The sequence below is a fragment of the Camelina sativa genome, chromosome 9 (genome assembly GCF_030686135.1).
Source record: "Camelina sativa cultivar CO46 ecotype springtype chromosome 9, ASM3068613v1".
NCBI classification, from domain to species: Eukaryota; Viridiplantae; Streptophyta; class Magnoliopsida; order Brassicales; family Brassicaceae; genus Camelina; species Camelina sativa.
In genome coordinates this window covers 35,916,446-35,934,419 of record NC_141888.1, presented here as the reverse complement: position 1 = coordinate 35,934,419, position 17,974 = coordinate 35,916,446, and the positions used below count along the sequence as shown (strand labels likewise).

Here is a 17,974-nt window from a genome sequence, read left to right as displayed (position 1 = left end):
GGTTGTTCTAAAAAGGCCAGCAATAAACGATGCACCATTTTTAGGATCTAGTGCAGCAATATCAAGAAGATGAACCAATTTATGTCACCTTCAAGTCACATCAAAGTTAAAAACTCACATGGCAATCAAATTCCAAATCAGACGATTTTTTTGCTTAGAAAAAGCATTTAATGAGATCCGATGATTATTGTAATATTTAATACTAGTAGTAAACTGTTTGGTCATCAATCTAAACAAATCTGAAAAAAAAGAAGAAGATAAAAAAGTGGTAAACAAGACAGGTCTCATCTCTCGCGCTTATCCTTAAAAGGAGTGTGGTGAATGGTGAGTGTGACTTGAAGGACCCATCACCGCAACATTACAGCTTCTTCTTAGATCTTGCTAACCACAATTTTTACTCGCGACGCTATCGATTAGATCTTCTCAAAAAAACTTCACCTTTTCTCAATTTTCTCCGACGAGATCTTCCCTCTCAAAAACTCATCCTTTTGTTCTGAATCTCTGATATTGCGGTGCCCATTATTCTGTTTTACGTAAAGTTTGGAATTTTCTTGTGTGTGTGAGAGAGAATTCGAAAGTATTTCGTGGGTTTGTTTGTTGAAAGATCTGCGAATTTTGATCAATAATGGGGAGCTCAATGGAGGAGAAAGTGGTGGCTGTGATCATGGTCGGTGGTCCAACCAAAGGTAACCGCTAAAAATGTTTGCTTTTTGCTCCTTTCTGATTCTACCTCAATAGCAAATGATTGTGAAATCTCGATTGATCTTAAAAAACGGTTTTGTTAGATTTGGATTGTGTTTGATCACATCCAATGCGTTTCTTTGTTGTTTCGTTCTTAAATTTCGTGTGTCTGTCTGAATGATTATGGTTCTGATTCTTGTTTCGATATATGTTCACTGAGTGATCCACAGGTACTCGGTTTCGACCATTGTCACTGAATATTCCAAAGCCTCTGTTTCCTATTGCGGGACAACCAATGGTGCATCATCCAATTTCAGCTTGTAAAAGAGTAAATCTCTTCACCCCATTTCAACAGTTTAGATCAATGGAGAATTGAGATAGAATGATGATGATGATGATGATGATGATACGAATCCCTTATTGTCTGCAGATTCCAAATTTAGCTCAAATATATCTTGTTGGCTTCTATGAGGAAAGGGAATTTGCACTTTATGTCTCAGCCATCTCTAATGAACTCAAAGTTCCTGTTAGGTTAATCTCTTCTCTGCATCAGATTCAGCTCAAGTATCATTGACTTAGTTTTATGTACCTCTGATCTTTGTTCTCTTGACTTTTTTAGATATCTCCGAGAAGACAAACCACATGGTTCAGCTGGTGGGCTGTATCACTTTAGAAATCTAATTATGGAGGATAGCCCGGTTAGTCAATCATTCTTCTGGCTATAACTGTTTATGGACTAAGTGTCTCTTCTCACATTTGAGTTCTTGTGTTTACGTTGTTGCAGTCTCATATATTCCTGCTTAACTGTGATGTTTGCTGCAGTTTCCCCTTGCCGGAAATGCTTGGTATGTTCTTCTTTTCTTAGACCGAATCTTGTTTGGACTCATATTTTGGTTTTAAAAGATCCTTCTTACTCTAGCTACTTAATCAACAGAGGCTCACAGGGGATATGGTGGAATCGGAACTCTTCTTGTGATCAAGGTTCGTGATTGCATATGATTAGTCTTGTTTTTGTTTTTTGCAGGGTTAATCAAATTTGCTTCTGCGTTTTGTTTCTTTAGGTCTCTCCTGAATCAGCCAGCCAATTTGGAGAATTGGTTGCAGATCCAGTTACTAATGAGCTGCTTCATTACACCGAGAAACCCGAAACTTTTGTATGTTCATATATCTGAGATGACTTAATCTCTATAGCATCTTAAAGATTTGATTCTGATGTTTTGTATTGGAAATACAGGTCAGTGATCGTATTAACTGCGGTGTTTATGTATTTACACCTGAAATTTTTAATGCCATAGGAGATGTTTCTACTCAGAGGAAAGATAGAGGTATAGCAGTAACAAAGATCTTACAACATAATTTGTGTTTTCTTGTCTTAGCTTCCATCTGTAAAGACTCTTCTCATCTGTTTCCTCTGTTTTTGTTCCCTTTTGTTTCTTGTAGCAACTCTAAAACGTGTTTCCAGCTTCGAAGCTCTTCAACCGGCAACAAGGTTAGTTGCTTGTCTCTTTGTCCATAACTGAAAAAATCCTTTGAATCATCTTCTTTGAATGATACGTTTTAACTTCATAAAAATAGGATCCCGACAGATTTTGTAAGACTAGATCAAGATATCCTTTCTCCTCTAGCTGGAAAGAAACAGCTATACACATATGAAACTATGGACTTCTGGGAGCAAATTAAATCTCCAGGGTATGCCTTGCCTTGTGTTTCCCTCATTTCTTTTAAGCTGCAAGGAGACAATATGTTTAGCAGCAGCTAAAACAGGGTACGTGTTTATGGCTCTGACTTATGGGTTGACTTTTCTACAGAATGTCACTGAGGTGTTCCGGACTCTATCTTTCCCAATTCCGCTTGACCTCTCCCCAACTGTTGGCTAGTGGTGATGGAACAAGTATTGCAATTGTAATTGGTGATGTTTACATACATCCTTCTGCAAAAGTACACCCAACTGCTAAGGTACTTACCTCTGATTCTGTCCCATAGGCCATATTTGATCGACGTTTTCTTATCCCACTTTTATCACAAAACATTCTGTTTCGTCTATTAACACAGATTGGTCCTAACGTCTCAATCTCTGCAAATGCTCGTGTTGGACCGGGTGTCAGGCTTATGAGCTGTATCATCCTTGACGATGTGGAGATCATGGTATGGCTTCTCTTATAAGAGACTAAAATAAATACAGGTAAAAGTTTTCTCGAGGTTGACTCTTCAGTGCTGTTTTCCCAGGAAAATGCTGTGGTGACTAATGCAATTGTTGGGTGGAAATCTTCTATTGGGAGATGGTCCCGCGTCCAGGCATGTTTCTCTCTTCCGCTTAGATTTTAAGAGTCTAACTCATACTTTTTGGACTTTGAAATGTTTCTGTGTGGTCTTTTACAATCTTGAACCTGAAGTTCGACTTTGTTGATCACAGGCTGAGGGAGTCTACAATACCAAACTCGGAGTTACAATTCTCGGTAAATTGTTTTTTCTTAATCCTCATTTTCTCCATTATTGCTCCTGTTTACACTCAGACAGCAGAATCAGAAAACTAACTTCAAACATAATGGTTTCAGGAGACTCGGTTTCAGTTGAAGACGAGGTTGTGGTGACCAGCAGTATTGTTCTTCCAAACAAGACACTCAATGTCAGTGTTCAAGACGAGATCATACTGTAACTGAAAAATGAAAACAACCCCACTGGGGACTGGGGAGCCACATCATCTCCCATCTGATTCAAAAATCACAGAAGCAAAAAAATTTGGGAATGATTTTACATGTATCATCATTTATTTACACCAAGAATTTTCCAACTTTGTATCAAATTCCATTATACTCACAGTCACAACTTTGTATCAACTTTGCACACTGAGTTTTTTTGCCCATGATAATAAAGCATTTGTGTAGTTTGGCATAGTAACACTTCATTGTTCTTGCTATATCCCATGACGCTCTTTGAACAATGGTACCAATGCCTTTCCTAGCCAATCTCCATCAAGTGTAATGCAGTGTATAGTACTGATTACTGTAAACATAGCACAAATCTTTCCCCTCTGAACAAAGCAGATAAGGAGATTCATAGCCTGAACTTCCGGAGAAGCCGGCTACCAGATTTACTCTGCAATCTCAAAATCTCCTTTGCAAAAGTCTGATTCCCAGTCAGAAGAAGCCCATTCAGAACTCGATTAAAAGTGAATTTCCGGGGTATAAATCCTCTCTCAACCATCTCAAGCAATAGTTTACCAGCGACCACCATATCTTCCGATCTTTTCCTCACAAACATCCCACTAATCAGTATGTTATAAGTATCCAGATTTGGCAAACAATCCCCACTCCCCATCTTCTCAAACAAACACAACGCTTTCTCGATCTCACTGCATTCTGAATAATAGCGTATCATCATATTGTATGTCTGGAAGTTTGGCTTACAGCCTTCATCTTCCATTCTCTGCATCAACTCCTCTCCACGACTGAACTTTCCAGAGTGAAACAACCCTCTTATCAACACATTATAAGTAGTCACATTCGGTTCATAACCCTTCCTCACCATCTCCTCAAACATCACAACCGCATTCTCAACGCTATCTTTCTTACACAAAACTTGAATCATAGCATTGTAAGTCGCAACAGAAGGAAGCACACCTTCTCTAATCATCTCATCGAAAACATTCCTCGCCCTGTTAATCTCCCCGGCGACACCAAACCCGTGAACAACAGTAGTATAAGTAACAACATCGATTTCACAATCCCGTTTCTTCATCTCCAAGAAAAATTCCCAAGCTTGTCTAATCTGACCAGATCGGAAAAAACCTTTGAGCATTGTGTTATAAGTAGTCAAATTAGGGTTTATCCCTCTCTCAACCATCTCTTTCAAAACTTCCAAAGCCTTAGGCGTACGTTTAATCAAACACCAACCATTAACAATCACATTGTAGGTAACCGTATCAGCACTAAACCTTCCCCTAAGAGCCCTAAACAACTCATAAGCTTTCTCAACGCGTTTGGATTTACACAACACATCGAGAATCGTATTGAAAGAAGCCAAATCCTGAAAACAACCATGCTCGTGCATATTTAGAAACAGCTTTACCGCTTTATCAGGTTTCCCGGCGGAAGCGTACCTCTCGGCGACGATTGCGAAGGTTTTGGGAGAAGGACCGATGCGGAGAGAGCGCATACGGTGAATGAGTGACCAGACGGTGGTGTGGAGGTGAAGACGGGCGGCGATGTCGATCGCGAGGTCGAAGGATGAAGCATCGTGGATGTAATTGCGGTGGTGAGTGTCGAGGAAGTGGAAGAATTGGAGAGCTTTAGGACCGTGGTTCCAGAGGCGTTTGAGGATAGAGTTCACGAGATGTGGAGTCCATGGTGTTGTTTTGATTGAGAGTGGAGATTGATCGTCGTCTAGCGTTTGGTGAGTTGTGGTGGGAGATGAGAGGATTAGTTTAGCTATGGCGGCGGAATCTGCCGGTGGTTGTTTCAGATTTACTCCGGCGGCCGAAGTATTAAAAAGACGTTTCATTTCATCGACTTGTTTCAATTTTTTTTTCCAGGTCTTATTAAAAGTGAATTTGTAGGGTTAATTTGGTGAAGTTGTATATTTTACCGCTAAATATAAATTGTAACGGTTTTAACTTATTGACATAATATATGGAACCTTTGTTACTGGGCTTAGGGTAGAGAGGCCTTGGAGGCTAATTGAAGAGACTATTTGGACCTTTCTTTGTGAATGGTGTCACGTTCTCATCCCGATGATCACTTGACCGTAAACCAAGTAGCGGAGTAGTATATAGGTCTGCGCGCTGGCATATTCGATTCGGTTCTGGATAAATCTGTTCGATTCTGAAATTTTCCGGTTTGAAAAATTTATGATTTATTTAGATGATTCGGATACGCTTCAGATTCCGGATATATAAGATCTATAACCAAACCTTTTTGTTTATAATGCCATTATTTAATGGATTCGTTATTGCTATTTTTTTTGTTACTAGATTTTAACCTGCGGGACTATATTTTTAAAAGTAAAATAAAAATATAATTGTTTTAGTAGATTAACTATATATACAACTAATGTTTTGTTAATTTTAAATGTATATACCTTATATCTATATATTATTTAGGTTTACTGGTTTAAAAATTTAGGTTTACCGGTTTAAATTGTTAAATTCGAAATATAACCCGTGGTATACTGAGTGCTATTTGTTTATTTTACATAATCGTAATTTAATAAACTCAATTAGATATGCTTAATATTCTCTAGATTAAACTTAATATAAAAAAAATTATGTGTAATCAGTTTTATTAAAAAATTAAAGAATATGCTAGGAATCACGCATTATTACTTTGTTTAGGAGATTTTTTTTTCAAGTTTAGGGAATGTTTTATTTATTTAATTAATTATCAAATTAGTATTTAATGTAAATATTAGTAATTCTGTTTTTTTTTGGAAAGTTGCAATTATGGGAGAATAATTGTTTACAAAAATCAGAAACCTTATCATAATTTAATAAATAGTAAATTATAAATTAAAAATATATTTAATTTCAATGGCATTATTGTAAATAGATTCCAACTCTAGGATTTATTTGCTAAATGTCTCCAAAAATGTATATATAGATAATTGTTTACAAAAATCAAAAACCTTATCATAATTTAATAAATAGTAAATTATAAATTATAAATATATTTAATGTCAATGGCATGATTATAAATAGATTCCAACTCTAAGATTTATTTGCTAAATATCTCAAAAAATGTATATATAGATGGTGGCTACCTAACACTATCTAAAGAAATGGAAGAATTTGAGAGTTAATAAAAGATAAATAGTGAAGTTTTGAATTCCTGCTATTTATTTCACTGGAACTTTTTGGATTGAGACACAGATACACACCTCATGAAGATTTTATAAGTTCTATGTAGATTTTGTGAATCTCCAAAAGTACATGTACATTTATGTACTCTCTTTATTTCAACATTAATGAATTGAATTTTTCCTTTTCAAAGAAAAAGAAAAAATGACAGTAACTTCTGTAGTAATTACTAATTACTGGTTATGAAAAGAAAGAAAGAAAGAACAGTAAATAGAGGAGAGTTGTCATTGTCAGAGAGAAAGAAAGAGCAGACAAAAGGATCGTAAAAATCAAAGTATAAGAAAGAATGGGTCCCTGAAAAGATTTTGACCGTGAAGACACAATATTACGTTTATCTGACAACACATGAAACACATCACTCATCTCTTTAGATTCTCTTCTTCCCCACAGCTAGCTCTCTCACAAGATCTTCACACACAACATCAATCAAGATCCGATCCCTTCAGATTCTCTTGTAATTAATCTCCCCTCTCTCTCTCTCTTATTTATGTAACTCTCCCCTTCTTCACATTGATTTCTGTGTTCTTTGACGTTCAAACTTTAAAACAAAACGCTTCCTCTGTTTTGCTGGTTTCAAAGAGAGAGAAAAAACAATGGCTCTCGGGGATTTATCTTCTTCTTCTTCTGCTTCCTCGGAGTTACATGTTCTTGCCGTTGATGATAGTTTCGTTGATCGTAAGGTTATTGAGAGATTGCTTAAGATCTCTGCTTGCAAAGGTACAGGAAAAAAAAAAGCCGTTTCGGTTTATATCTTCCTTCTTCTTTTGTTTGGTCTCTGATTCGTTTTGTGGGTTTGTTTTATATATATATAGTGACGACGGTTGAGAGTGGGACTAGGGCTCTTCAGTATCTTGGTTTAGATAAAGGATCTTCTGGTCTTAAGGTATTTTTATTCATATTCTTTCTCTGATAAAGTCTCTCTGTTTTCTCACATGAACAAACCCTAAAGATTGAAAAAACTTGATGTGCTGGTTTGGCTCCCAAGAAACCTAAGATTTAACTAATTAAAATAAAAAGTTTTAAACCTTTGCCTTTTTTTTTTATATAAAAAGGATGATTAAGGTTTTTTGTATTATAATTGAGGAACTGCTTTTTGATGACGTTTATGTGAAAAATTTTTGATAAACAGGATTTGAAGGTGAACTTGATAGTGACAGATTACTCTATGCCAGGATTAACGGGATATGAACTTCTCAAGAAGATTAAAGTAACTTTATATTTATGTCTGTCATTTATTAAAGCAACATTTGAATAAGCTTTTCTCGTGCTTTGCTTACACAGACTCTGCCTTATAATGTTTTTCTTAACAGGAGTCTTCAGCATTCAGAGAAATACCGGTAGTGATAATGTCGTCTGAAAACATACAACCTCGTATAGAACAGTAAGTCACTGTAGTTAATTTAGATACAAACTGAATCAATTATGAATCTTCTTAAGACTTGTAATCTGATTATGTGTCTATCCTCTTTTTTCTTTGTTGTAGATGTATGATAGAAGGAGCAGAGGATTTTTTGCTAAAACCGGTGAAATTAGCAGACGTGAAGCGGATAAAAGAACTTATAATGAGAGGTGGTGAAGCTAAAGAAGGATTTACCAAAAGCCCTAGTCCTAAGAGAATCCTACAAAACAACATTGATTCATCTCCATCATCTTCATCTTCATCAACATCGTCGTCTCAAGATGTTTCCTATCTCGATGACGACGACACTCCATCTTCCAAGAGGATGAAATTAGAACCTAGCTAGGGTTTTAAGCTTAATCTTTTCTCATTTTTTTCTTTGTTATCCTGTAATATACATTGAGCTAAGATGTTTGGGTAAATTCTTGTTTTGACATTTGCAATTCTAGATCCTGATGCTAAATCTCATCTCTCTGATTTTTTTGGTTAAAACAAAAGGAGATCAATGTAAAAATATGATTTTAACAATTTTTAAAGTTAAAACTAATTTTGCCCATATTGCTCCCCCTAATTGACTGCCAGATTAATTGTGTTATTTAATGTAGCAACTACTTAAAAAAATAAACGTAAAAAAGATTTGTATATGATCTTCCATGTGTCACTTCTGTGTATTATTCAAGATTCATATGAGGTTTTCAAACAAATAAATAATCCTACACTCCTAGTTGTAAAAGCAATAGGAAGCTTGTCTTCACTTACGTGTCATCTTATGATTGGTTCAATGATGTCTGTTTTAGACCGTTGAGACTTTGAGACCATTGCGGTCTTATCCCAAAACTCAGAAGAACACAGAAAATTTTCTTGGTGGTCTCTCTAATGGCATTTTCAGCGAATTTGTCTCAGCTTTCTTCTCTTTCTACCATCTCCTCTTCGTTGCCATTTTCTTCTAGTAGATTCCCTCTTCGATCTCTACCTCGATTCACAGTCAAAGCAGAAGCAGAGAAAGAGAAGAAACAGAGCACACAGGCCAAGTCCGATGGGGAAGCACCACCAGCTGCCACCAAAACGCCTAAAACTCTTCCCAAGAAACCGGTTTACTCGAGTCTGTTTCTTCACTTCTCTTTCAAACATGTTGAATCCAATAACATAATTTTGATAATTTTTGTTTGTGATGGATGAGAAAACAGTGAAGAAGGGCCAAATCGTTCGTGTGGACAAAGAGAAGTACCTCAACAGCATCAATGTACGATCGAGATCTTTCCTGGTTTTGTAGCTGATTCATTCAAATCTGTTTCTGAAACTTATTTTGTTTCGTCTGTTGAGATGATCCACAGTACTTATCAGTTGGACATCCTCCTTTCTACAAAGGACTTGATTACATCTACGAAGACCGCGGCGAGGTATAACTCGAATTCAATACCTTTTAGAAATGATCACAAGATGTTTCAAGATAAGGAGTATTTGAAATCTTGCAGGTACTTGACCTTCGTGTCTTTGAGACTGGGGAGTATGCACTGGTAAGTTTCCACACAAACTGTTTGTTCTGTTGCGTGAGCTAGAGAAGAGAGCTAATGGATTGTGAATTTTGGAGATTTTAGGTTGGATGGGTTGGTATCCCGACTGCACCAGCTTGGCTACCAACAGAGATGTTAATCAAGGTACTCAAAATTTCTCAGTACATAAACCATGAGTAACAGTCACTTCATTCATGTCAATTTATGATTGTTTTCTATGTTCTTCGATCCCCACTGCAGTCTGAGAAACTTGTTTACGAGCGAATGTAAAGTCCAGAAGCTTCCAAGAAGCCTCCTTTGGAAATTGGAATGAAACTGATACGAAGGTTGTCTGTTAAGCTGGAGATAAACGATACTTAACAATGCTGCCTATCATGATTATGTCTCCGAGTGTTTGAGAAATAATCAGTGTTACCTAACAAAAATGTTCTGGAATGTAAAGACATATGCTTATAGATTGAACCAACTATTATAAGAATGCAGCCTCAGTAGATGCATTCCTTAACGAATTCACACATTCTTTGTTATGATCCGCTCTAATCATCGCTACTTCAGCAACCATTCTTCCTAGTCAATGGTTCTCGCTTCCTTTATTAATATGTGTGTTTGTAAAGGCTCATCCACTTCCTTGGAAAAGTTTCTTTAGAGACTGAGAATTTAGAAAAAACGAAATGTACTTTTGTAAAGAGTTGTGGGTTGGCATCGTTATAGTGAGGATAAAAACATGATTACTTCATCCGCTTGTGAGATTTGTTTGTGGCATCATGAAGTCGAACTTTTCTGTGATAACATTGAAAAATGATCTGTTGTTGTATTGGATAAAACAGTAATCTTGGTCTTATGTGTGTATATATGATTCACAAACTTCAGTGAAAACTTATTTGCCGAGATGATGACAACACTCTAAGCATAACCACAAAATTGTTGTTTCTGATGAAACTGAAGGCAAAAATGTAGAAAAAAGTTTCATGGAACTCTTCAACTTCTTTCTCTCTGACTCTGAATCTCTCAAGCTCTGTCAAGTCCTCTAAACGATGGAGACAAGCGAATAGTGCCACGACCACGTTGCTGGAAGCCTACCTCTCCACTATTACTACTCGTCTGATCATAGTCCTTCCTGCAAGATGGACAACGAGCTTCGTTTTCACTGATCTTCTTGTGGCAGAAGAGACAAATCCGAAACCCACATGGACATGGTTTGAAACTTAAATCAGTTTCATCCATCACTTCAGAGCAAATAGGACATTCTTCATCATCATCATCACCTTCTTGCTTCCCAGAGTTATTAGAACTCTTCTTCATTTTACTGTTTCTGTGAAACATCTTCTTTTGAGGTGAAGAAGCTTCATGCTTGCACCTGTTATCTTTATGAAAGAGCTTCTTCTCAGGGGTAGACTTGTTGTTCCTCCTCCTCTGGCTTGTATTTGGAACTAGATCTTCTCCTTGCTCAAGCTTAAGGGTGTCGTCTTTATCATTCTCAAAGGAGTTCAACGCATCTCTAAACCCATCCCAGTTGTCATAAGCATCGTCAAAAACTTCCTCCTCTTCTTCAGTCATCTGCTTAGAACAACAGAAGCAATCTTCACTAACAACAGATGAACCTCCTTTGCTGCTCTTGAATAGTACACTCGTCGGACTACTACTAGCAGACGATGTCTTTACAAGATCATCATCATTGCTTCTTTCTTCATGATAGCCATCAATCCTCCAAGCTTTTTTATCAGTAAGTTTATTTAACAAAGATTGCAATCTACGGCCAATTTCTTCTTCATCTACATTTGCTTTTTTCCCTATTAAACCATTGATTCAAAAAACAACGTCATCATCATCATCATCAATCTAACACTCGAAAGTTTGAAACTTATCTTACATTGATAAATCCATTGCTTGCGACGATCATCAATCTTCCATTGCTTCAGTTTACAAATCCAATTCGCCTGCAACGTCACAAGATTCAATTCCATATTTCAGAAGAAAAAAAAACGTAATGTTACGATTAATCAACAACCCAAAAAAAAAAAACACGATTTCTACTGGGGATTTTGGATCGATCAGGCCATAGTATTGTAATCTATAATCCGATTACGTAAAAAAAGTTATCGAAGAAGAAGGAACCTTGCTGCGTTTCTTGGCGAAATCTCTAGAAATGGGAGAGCCATGAAAGAGGTTGTCAGAGTCTGTGATGGAATCAGCAACCATGATTATAATGAATCTTCAGAGCAACACACACAGAGAGAGTAATGTTGTCGCTCAGAAAAAGAAAAAAAAAAACCCTAATACTTAAATGCGGATTAAGAGAGAGAGAGAGATGGAGAAATCGGAAACTGCTCTGCTACGCTCCTTCTATTTCTCACTCTCCCAGAACCAAAAGCTTCTCTGTGTGTATGTATGTAATATATATGCGGTTATCTCGTTCGGGAATTTACCCCTGGTTTGACTCTGTATTTACAAGCAAAGCCATACCCTTGCTTATGGGAATACGACGTCGTTATTTGGAATGTTTTTTTTTTTTTTTGGTATTTGGTTGCTTTTTATGGTCTATTGTTCAAACTTGGACTACAAGGAAATATATACTGCATTTTTCCATAACAAGATTAAGAAAAAAGAGATGCATTTTCAATAATTTATTTTAGGCAAACTAAATTAGGGAAAAATGGATTTCTTTTGGATTACAAAATCAAACTATACATATATATATATATTACACATAATTTTTTTTCCCTAAATAAATCCATAATAAGGTGTATTCTTATATAGATTACAAATAATTTACACTTTTTAAAGATTTAAGAAAATTCTGCATCGATAATGTTATTTTTTTAAGAAAGCATGATCATAATCAACTATTAGTTATACTTCCTAAGCACAAAACAAACCTTGATCATCGTATAACGAGTTGTAATGCCTTTCCTGTCGGTAGCTTAACCATAAATCTGCACCGTTGCATTGCAAATATATAGAAGCACTTTATCCATCAGATGTCATATCCAATCAAAGTAGTGATAAAGGTGAAAAGAAGAAATTTAAAAAAATCTCACCACTCCTATACTGTCCCTCTCGCGGTAAGATTTGAATGATGGGAGCGCCTCTCACGGATGTCATCAACTAATAAATGTTTTATGAAATCTATCATTTGTAATCTATCTAAGAATATTCTGAATTATCTTAGAAAATATATCATGTTCCCTACAATATTTTTATTTATATGATCACAAAATTCTTTATATTTTCAACCAAAGAATTCAGCTAAAAGAATTGAAAGAATAAAAGGTCATCCTTAAGTCTTTACACACATCATCATCATTGCACAAGTAGTGATTGATAATTGATTCCTAGATACATTTCTAGAAGATTGTATGTTTTAGTTTTGTACATTTCTCATATAGTAGTGTGACATTGTTCAAAATTTTATCAAAAAACCAAAAGTGTGTCTGTCTTCTTTAGTTTTAGAAAAATGCAAATTAATTGTTTGATTTCAAAGAAATTGAACTCTTTTCAATGTTAATTTTTGAACTATTTGTTTTTATTTTTATATATATATTTTTTTTCTTTCTCTATGACGACATTCAATAATATTTTTTTAATATGATCATAAAATTTCTTATATTTTCAACCAAACAATTCAATATTTTATTTTTATATGATCATAAACTTTCTTATATTTTCAACCAAACAATTGAAAGAATAAATCATCCCAAGTCAAATTACTCTTTTACACATGTCATCATTCCATAGAAGGAATTGCTCTCTATTTAAGCCGGAAAATTATAGTGAAACAGTCTTTGAAAACAGAAGATTGAACAATTAGCTTGCAATTTATATAGAGATCGTAAACTCTTAACCCAAATTATTCATTTGATTGATTAAACTCCCCTTATTTAGTCCATGATCCATAGTCGCAAGTCCATGATTAAACCAAGTAACAAATACTCTTTTAGTAAGACTTCTTCGTTAGATCATTTATTTACATACTTTACGAAATACACTGATAGCTCATAATAGTCTTACACAACATCCAGGTGTAAGTCAGAATTTTGAAGTTTCCATCTATCCTTATCACATCAACTTTAGTTTGACTCAATATCATATCTAACTTGAATATTTGTATGTATATATATTAGACGAATTCTTTACTACTATAACCATTTTGCTGGTGCATCCTACTGGTTGACTTGTTCTTTCTGTTGCAAACCTTTCTTCTCCGAGAATGGGTACAAGCTGAGCTCAGGTAAATACAATAAAAGAAACAGAGAAACTCAGAATCTTGGACATCATATATTTATAAACCCGTCATCACGTTGGGCAAGAGTTTACACCCAAAATGTAACAAAAGGGCACTACTAGTGAAATCAGTTTTCAGACCAAATATTTTCACTGCAAGAAGGAAACATAGAACCTAGATTCTCACAAGTTTTCCAGAAACATTATAAACAACATGATATAGCGAGTTAGATGTATGATGATATTTACTAACCTTCCAAGTCACCTGTGCTAAGCGTAAACTACATCTCGAGATGATTCACTGGTAAAGCTAGGCTTCAGAGACTCCAAATAAACATCTTTTTCCCCAGTCTTCTGTTTCACGTTTCTGCTCTCCTCAAACGATGAAGTTCCTTGAAGATTGCTTAAAACCTCCTTCTTTCTCTTCCTCTGGAACGTGTACTTGATACACCGGTTTTTACTAACTGCCAAAACTGGAGTTTCTTCACAGAAAGGAGACGCCGAAACTTCCATATTCTCACAGCTCTCCTTTTCTTCCTTCTTTGCATCTGTTTTGCCAATCGTCAGAGGAGATGTTTTCAAGAACACGGGAGTACCATCATCCTTCTGAGGAGCGTTTGGAGACACTACTGGGGATTCTCCATTTCTAACAGAAGATATGGATTCAGTAGTAGCATCAGCAGCACAACCAGACATTTCTAAGGTCTCTACACTTTTACAAGAAGAAACTTTGTGAAGACAACCTCCATCATTCACATCTCCTACTTCTACAGAGGAAGACAGATCTCCATTGGCCATACTGCTATCAACTGCGTGGATTATCTGAGCGGATCCGTCAGCTTCCTTGCGTTTCGTCAGTATAGAAGGAAGAGAGTGGTCACATTGATCCTTGTTATTTTGATAAGAACACCGGTTAATACTATTAATACGAGCCAAAGATGGGACTTTTATCCCATTAGCCACCACCGATTCACTTTGTTCAACTGGGATGCAAGAAGCTACAGCTTCTGTGTTCTCATGACTGCAAGAAACCTCAGGTACTACAGAAACTGCTGCATCACGGTTTTTCAAACAGGGGTGTTCCTCGTGATCACTTATAAGATGTGTCTGACCATCTGTGAGTTTCTTGAGCTCATCTTGAAGTAGTCTCAACTCCGCCCTCAGCTCTCCTACAATATCTTCAGCTTCTTCAAGCTGAGCTTCCAGTTCGTCAACCTTCTGTTGCTGCTTCAGGGATAGTATCTCTGTCTCCTTGACCTACATAACCACAAAAAGGTTTTAAAAAATTTGAGCTGAGGAGCAAATGCAAAGACAGCCACAGAAGAAAGATATGGTACAATGGGGAAAGCTCATCATCAAGCAAAGCCAATACAGTCTCTAAGATGAAACAGCAATATCTCCACATTGAGCAACTTTTATACTTAAAAACTGCATAATGAAATGAGGGCATCGGCCAAGAAATATGTATAAGCCTCACTAACAAAAACTTGTAAAACTAGCTACTAAAATCTATCAGCTACCCTTGGTTACGCTCATTGGTTTTAGGTTTCATAAACAATGATCAATGGATGAAGAGAAAAGCTATATATGCTGAAAGTGTCAGGCTCAAAGGTGTATAAAGATGGGCCAAAGATTGAATTGGCGGAATATCTTCTAGGTACTTGAAACATCAATAGATTGAACAAACCAAACTCACAGTCACAGTCACAACACACAACCTTCACAATGCATGAAACCATGTAAGAAAATGCTCAAAAACTTGAATTTGAAAGCCATCTCATATACACCATGAAACCACAGGGCCATGAAGTTCATAGAAACATAATCAAATAAAACCAACAAGAAGTCAGAAACCAAATAAAGATGAAAAAATTGATCAAAGATAGTGATTGTTGTTGTACCTTGGAATCAAGCATCTGTTTAAGCCTAAGCAACGTACGAATAGCATCATCTCTAACCGTCACAAGTTCTTGCTGATACCTACGCGCCTTCTTTTCAGAAACCATAATACGCGCAGCAGCTTCCTTCGTCGTGTTCAGTATCGTATCAGCGTAAGCTCTCTTCAACGCCGCTAAGGCCTGTGTTAACAAACCCAAACCAACAAAAAAAAAAAAAAATCATCGCAAACCCCCCAAAAAAAGAAAAACAAGACAAAACCCACATCTTGAAACCAATCAAAATCAACGAAATCGGCAACAAGATAGAAGAAACAGAAGGCAAATTAAACGAAACAATTCGAAGAAAAATTCCGAAAAGAAGAGAGAACTCGTGAGCGACTGAGATTAAGGGGGTTCAAAAGGAAATTGTACCTCTGGGTCAGCCATGACCGCCGATAATGCGGTTGCAGAGAGAAGCGATTTTTGTATTTTTATTCCGACCAAGGTCGCGAACTCGCCAAGGAAGAAGGAAAAAGCTAAAAAGGGTTGTTGTTGTTTTCTTCTTCTTCTTCTTCTTCTTTCTTTGGTTTCCTTTTTGTTTTTCCTTGAAGGGTCTGTCTGTTAGGAACAGAAAAGGAGTTGACTATTTACTTATTTACCCTTAACAGCTCAATGTTATTTCTTTAATGCCACACACCCGTCACGTCTGCCTTCTTCGCACCTTCGAACGGCGGTATGGTTTCCCGTTTTTTGCGTCACCCGTAATTGGCTTTTGCTATCTATTTTCTTTTTAATACTCCCTCCGTTTCACAAAGAGTGTCATTTTGACACATCTTCTTTGTTACAAAAAAAATGTCATTTTATGTTTTCAATGCAGTTTTAAAGATTCAATTCTCTTTTTTATCCCTGTAATTTAAGCTAATTAATTAGAAAGAGAAAATTTTTAGTGCATTTATAAAGGGTAAAATAGAAATTTAGATAATTTTCTTAATTTGTGTGTATTATGTCAAAATGACACTCTTTGTGAAACAGAGAGAGTACATTTTTCGGTGATAAAATATAAATATTTATAAAAAATACACCTTTAATTTTTGTTTACTTCATTTAGACCACTCGACTATCATCGTACCTAATTGTAATTACTAAATTTTACAATAAGACATGTTATTGCTATGTAGTACTATGATTTACAATAAGACATGTCTAGGCCCATTAACCTATATTCTAGAATGTTTTAGACTTACTTCTTCTTTAAGTTTTACTTATTTCCTATATATTAATAGAGAAACACTTTTTTGAAAAATGTGATGTGTCGCTACCAGAGAGCTCAAGACACATTTAGCAATTAACCCTTAAATTTTCTACTTAATTACATTAACATGCCATTATATTTTAAAAAAACAATTAACTGAATAATAATTAGATATGTCATCAATTCTTACACAAATTTAAATATCACATATTAAAACTAATAAAATAATTACATATAATTTTAAATCAAAATATCACTAAAATTTACTTACAAATATACAAGTCAAAGTTATATTATTTTTAAGAAATCAATATTTTTATATTGATTTCTTAAAATAAATATAAAATATTGATTTTATAAAATATTGATTTCTTAAAATTAATATAAATGAAATATTCTAAAAAAGCTATAAAAAACATATAAAGTTAATACAAATAAAAAACATATAACTTATTAACAAAATCATATAAAAATGTTATTTTTATGTTAGTACTATTACCATATTAATTTAAATAACAAGCTTTCAATAGTTATTATAATTGATTATAAAAAGAAATATATTACCCCTAAATTATCTCCAACTCATTAAGGGAAACTTAATTTCCAATAAATATATATTTATATATATTCATAAATAAATATAAAAATGACAACAAATTAGGAGATATCATGATGTGTGATTATTTATAAATATCTAAGTATGTAAACTAATTAATCTTAACATTTAGTGTGATTATTCATTACAAATAGAAATATTGATAACCAAATAAAAATATACGTTTTAATTATACATTAATAAATGTGTTATTAAAAAGGAATGAGACAATAACCCTTATCATTATAAATAAACTTAGTACCCAAAAAAATCATAATATATTTAAAATGAGTGATTATTAGATTACGAAAAATTGTTATAGTTACTCGATTAACCATAAATATAAAAACTTGATTTTTAAAGCACACAAAAAATTATATATTTCCATAAATTGTAACATTTTATAAATATTTTATTTACCACGTTCACATAATTCACGGGTAAAATGTATTCTTACACGAATACGTTGATTTTGAAATTTTGTTAATTCTTTCATAATGGTTTTTTTTTGTGGTAAGAATCCGTTAATTATAGAAAATATTAACAAACCGACTAACTCAAAATATTTAAATAGTCTAATCACA

At 34.9% G+C, this 17,974-nt stretch overlaps 6 protein-coding genes across 9 annotated transcripts; 3 read left to right on the top strand and 3 right to left on the bottom strand.

Moving 5' to 3' along the window:
* Window positions 1-15: 15 nt before the first annotated feature.
* On the top strand, window positions 16-3,573 carry LOC104751360 (uncharacterized). The gene is made up of 15 exons (XM_087463759.1): window positions 16-686; window positions 912-1,009; window positions 1,112-1,212; window positions 1,301-1,379; window positions 1,466-1,526; window positions 1,616-1,662; window positions 1,743-1,835; window positions 1,916-2,006; window positions 2,122-2,170; window positions 2,257-2,370; window positions 2,490-2,637; window positions 2,734-2,826; window positions 2,908-2,976; window positions 3,095-3,137; window positions 3,237-3,573. The coding sequence occupies exons 1-15, from the start codon at window positions 626-628 to the stop codon at window positions 3,335-3,337; spliced, it is 1,248 nt and encodes a 415-aa protein (XP_087319885.1). The 5' UTR covers window positions 16-625; the 3' UTR covers window positions 3,338-3,573.
* Window positions 3,420-5,181, bottom strand: LOC104751361 (pentatricopeptide repeat-containing protein At1g74900, mitochondrial). Its single transcript, XM_087463758.1, has one exon. The coding sequence runs from the start codon at window positions 5,179-5,181 to the stop codon at window positions 3,736-3,738; it is 1,446 nt and encodes a 481-aa protein (XP_087319884.1). The 3' UTR covers window positions 3,420-3,735.
* A 1,515-nt stretch (window positions 5,182-6,696) lies between these two features.
* On the top strand, window positions 6,697-8,487 carry LOC104713127 (two-component response regulator ARR15-like). Of its 2 annotated transcripts, XM_010430183.3 has the most exons (6): window positions 6,697-6,986; window positions 7,112-7,249; window positions 7,345-7,415; window positions 7,662-7,739; window positions 7,843-7,913; window positions 8,016-8,487. In XM_010430183.3, the coding sequence occupies exons 2-6, from the start codon at window positions 7,126-7,128 to the stop codon at window positions 8,275-8,277; spliced, it is 606 nt and encodes a 201-aa protein (XP_010428485.1). In that variant the 5' UTR covers window positions 6,697-6,986; window positions 7,112-7,125; the 3' UTR covers window positions 8,278-8,487. The 2 variants fall into 2 exon arrangements, with proteins under 2 accessions (XP_010428485.1, XP_010428484.1); XM_010430182.3 differs by having other exon boundaries at window positions 6,844-7,249.
* A 117-nt stretch (window positions 8,488-8,604) lies between these two features.
* Window positions 8,605-9,954, top strand: LOC104713126 (NAD(P)H-quinone oxidoreductase subunit O, chloroplastic). Its single transcript, XM_010430181.3, has 6 exons — window positions 8,605-9,033; window positions 9,119-9,174; window positions 9,266-9,331; window positions 9,407-9,448; window positions 9,530-9,589; window positions 9,686-9,954. Exons 1-6 carry the CDS (start codon window positions 8,808-8,810, stop codon window positions 9,713-9,715), a joined length of 480 nt encoding a protein of 159 aa, XP_010428483.1. The 5' UTR covers window positions 8,605-8,807; the 3' UTR covers window positions 9,716-9,954.
* A 258-nt stretch (window positions 9,955-10,212) lies between these two features.
* On the bottom strand, window positions 10,213-11,811 carry LOC104713125 (uncharacterized). Its single transcript, XM_010430180.3, has 3 exons — window positions 11,561-11,811; window positions 11,316-11,382; window positions 10,213-11,235 (listed from the first exon to the last, which is right to left on the bottom strand). The coding sequence occupies exons 1-3, from the start codon at window positions 11,642-11,644 to the stop codon at window positions 10,454-10,456; spliced, it is 933 nt and encodes a 310-aa protein (XP_010428482.1). The 5' UTR covers window positions 11,645-11,811; the 3' UTR covers window positions 10,213-10,453.
* A 1,566-nt stretch (window positions 11,812-13,377) lies between these two features.
* On the bottom strand, window positions 13,378-16,306 carry LOC104713124 (uncharacterized). 3 transcript variants are annotated; one of them, XM_010430177.3, is made up of 4 exons: window positions 15,976-16,306; window positions 15,568-15,744; window positions 13,920-14,923; window positions 13,378-13,663 (listed from the first exon to the last, which is right to left on the bottom strand). In XM_010430177.3, the coding sequence occupies exons 1-3, from the start codon at window positions 15,988-15,990 to the stop codon at window positions 13,937-13,939; spliced, it is 1,179 nt and encodes a 392-aa protein (XP_010428479.1). In that variant the 5' UTR covers window positions 15,991-16,306; the 3' UTR covers window positions 13,378-13,663; window positions 13,920-13,936. The 3 variants fall into 3 exon arrangements, with proteins under 3 accessions (XP_010428479.1, XP_010428480.1, XP_010428481.1); XM_010430178.2 differs by having other exon boundaries at window positions 13,378-13,819; window positions 15,976-16,142; XM_010430179.3 differs by lacking the exon at window positions 13,378-13,663 and having other exon boundaries at window positions 13,699-14,923; window positions 15,385-15,744; window positions 15,976-16,150.
* Between the last annotated feature and the right edge of the window lie 1,668 nt (window positions 16,307-17,974).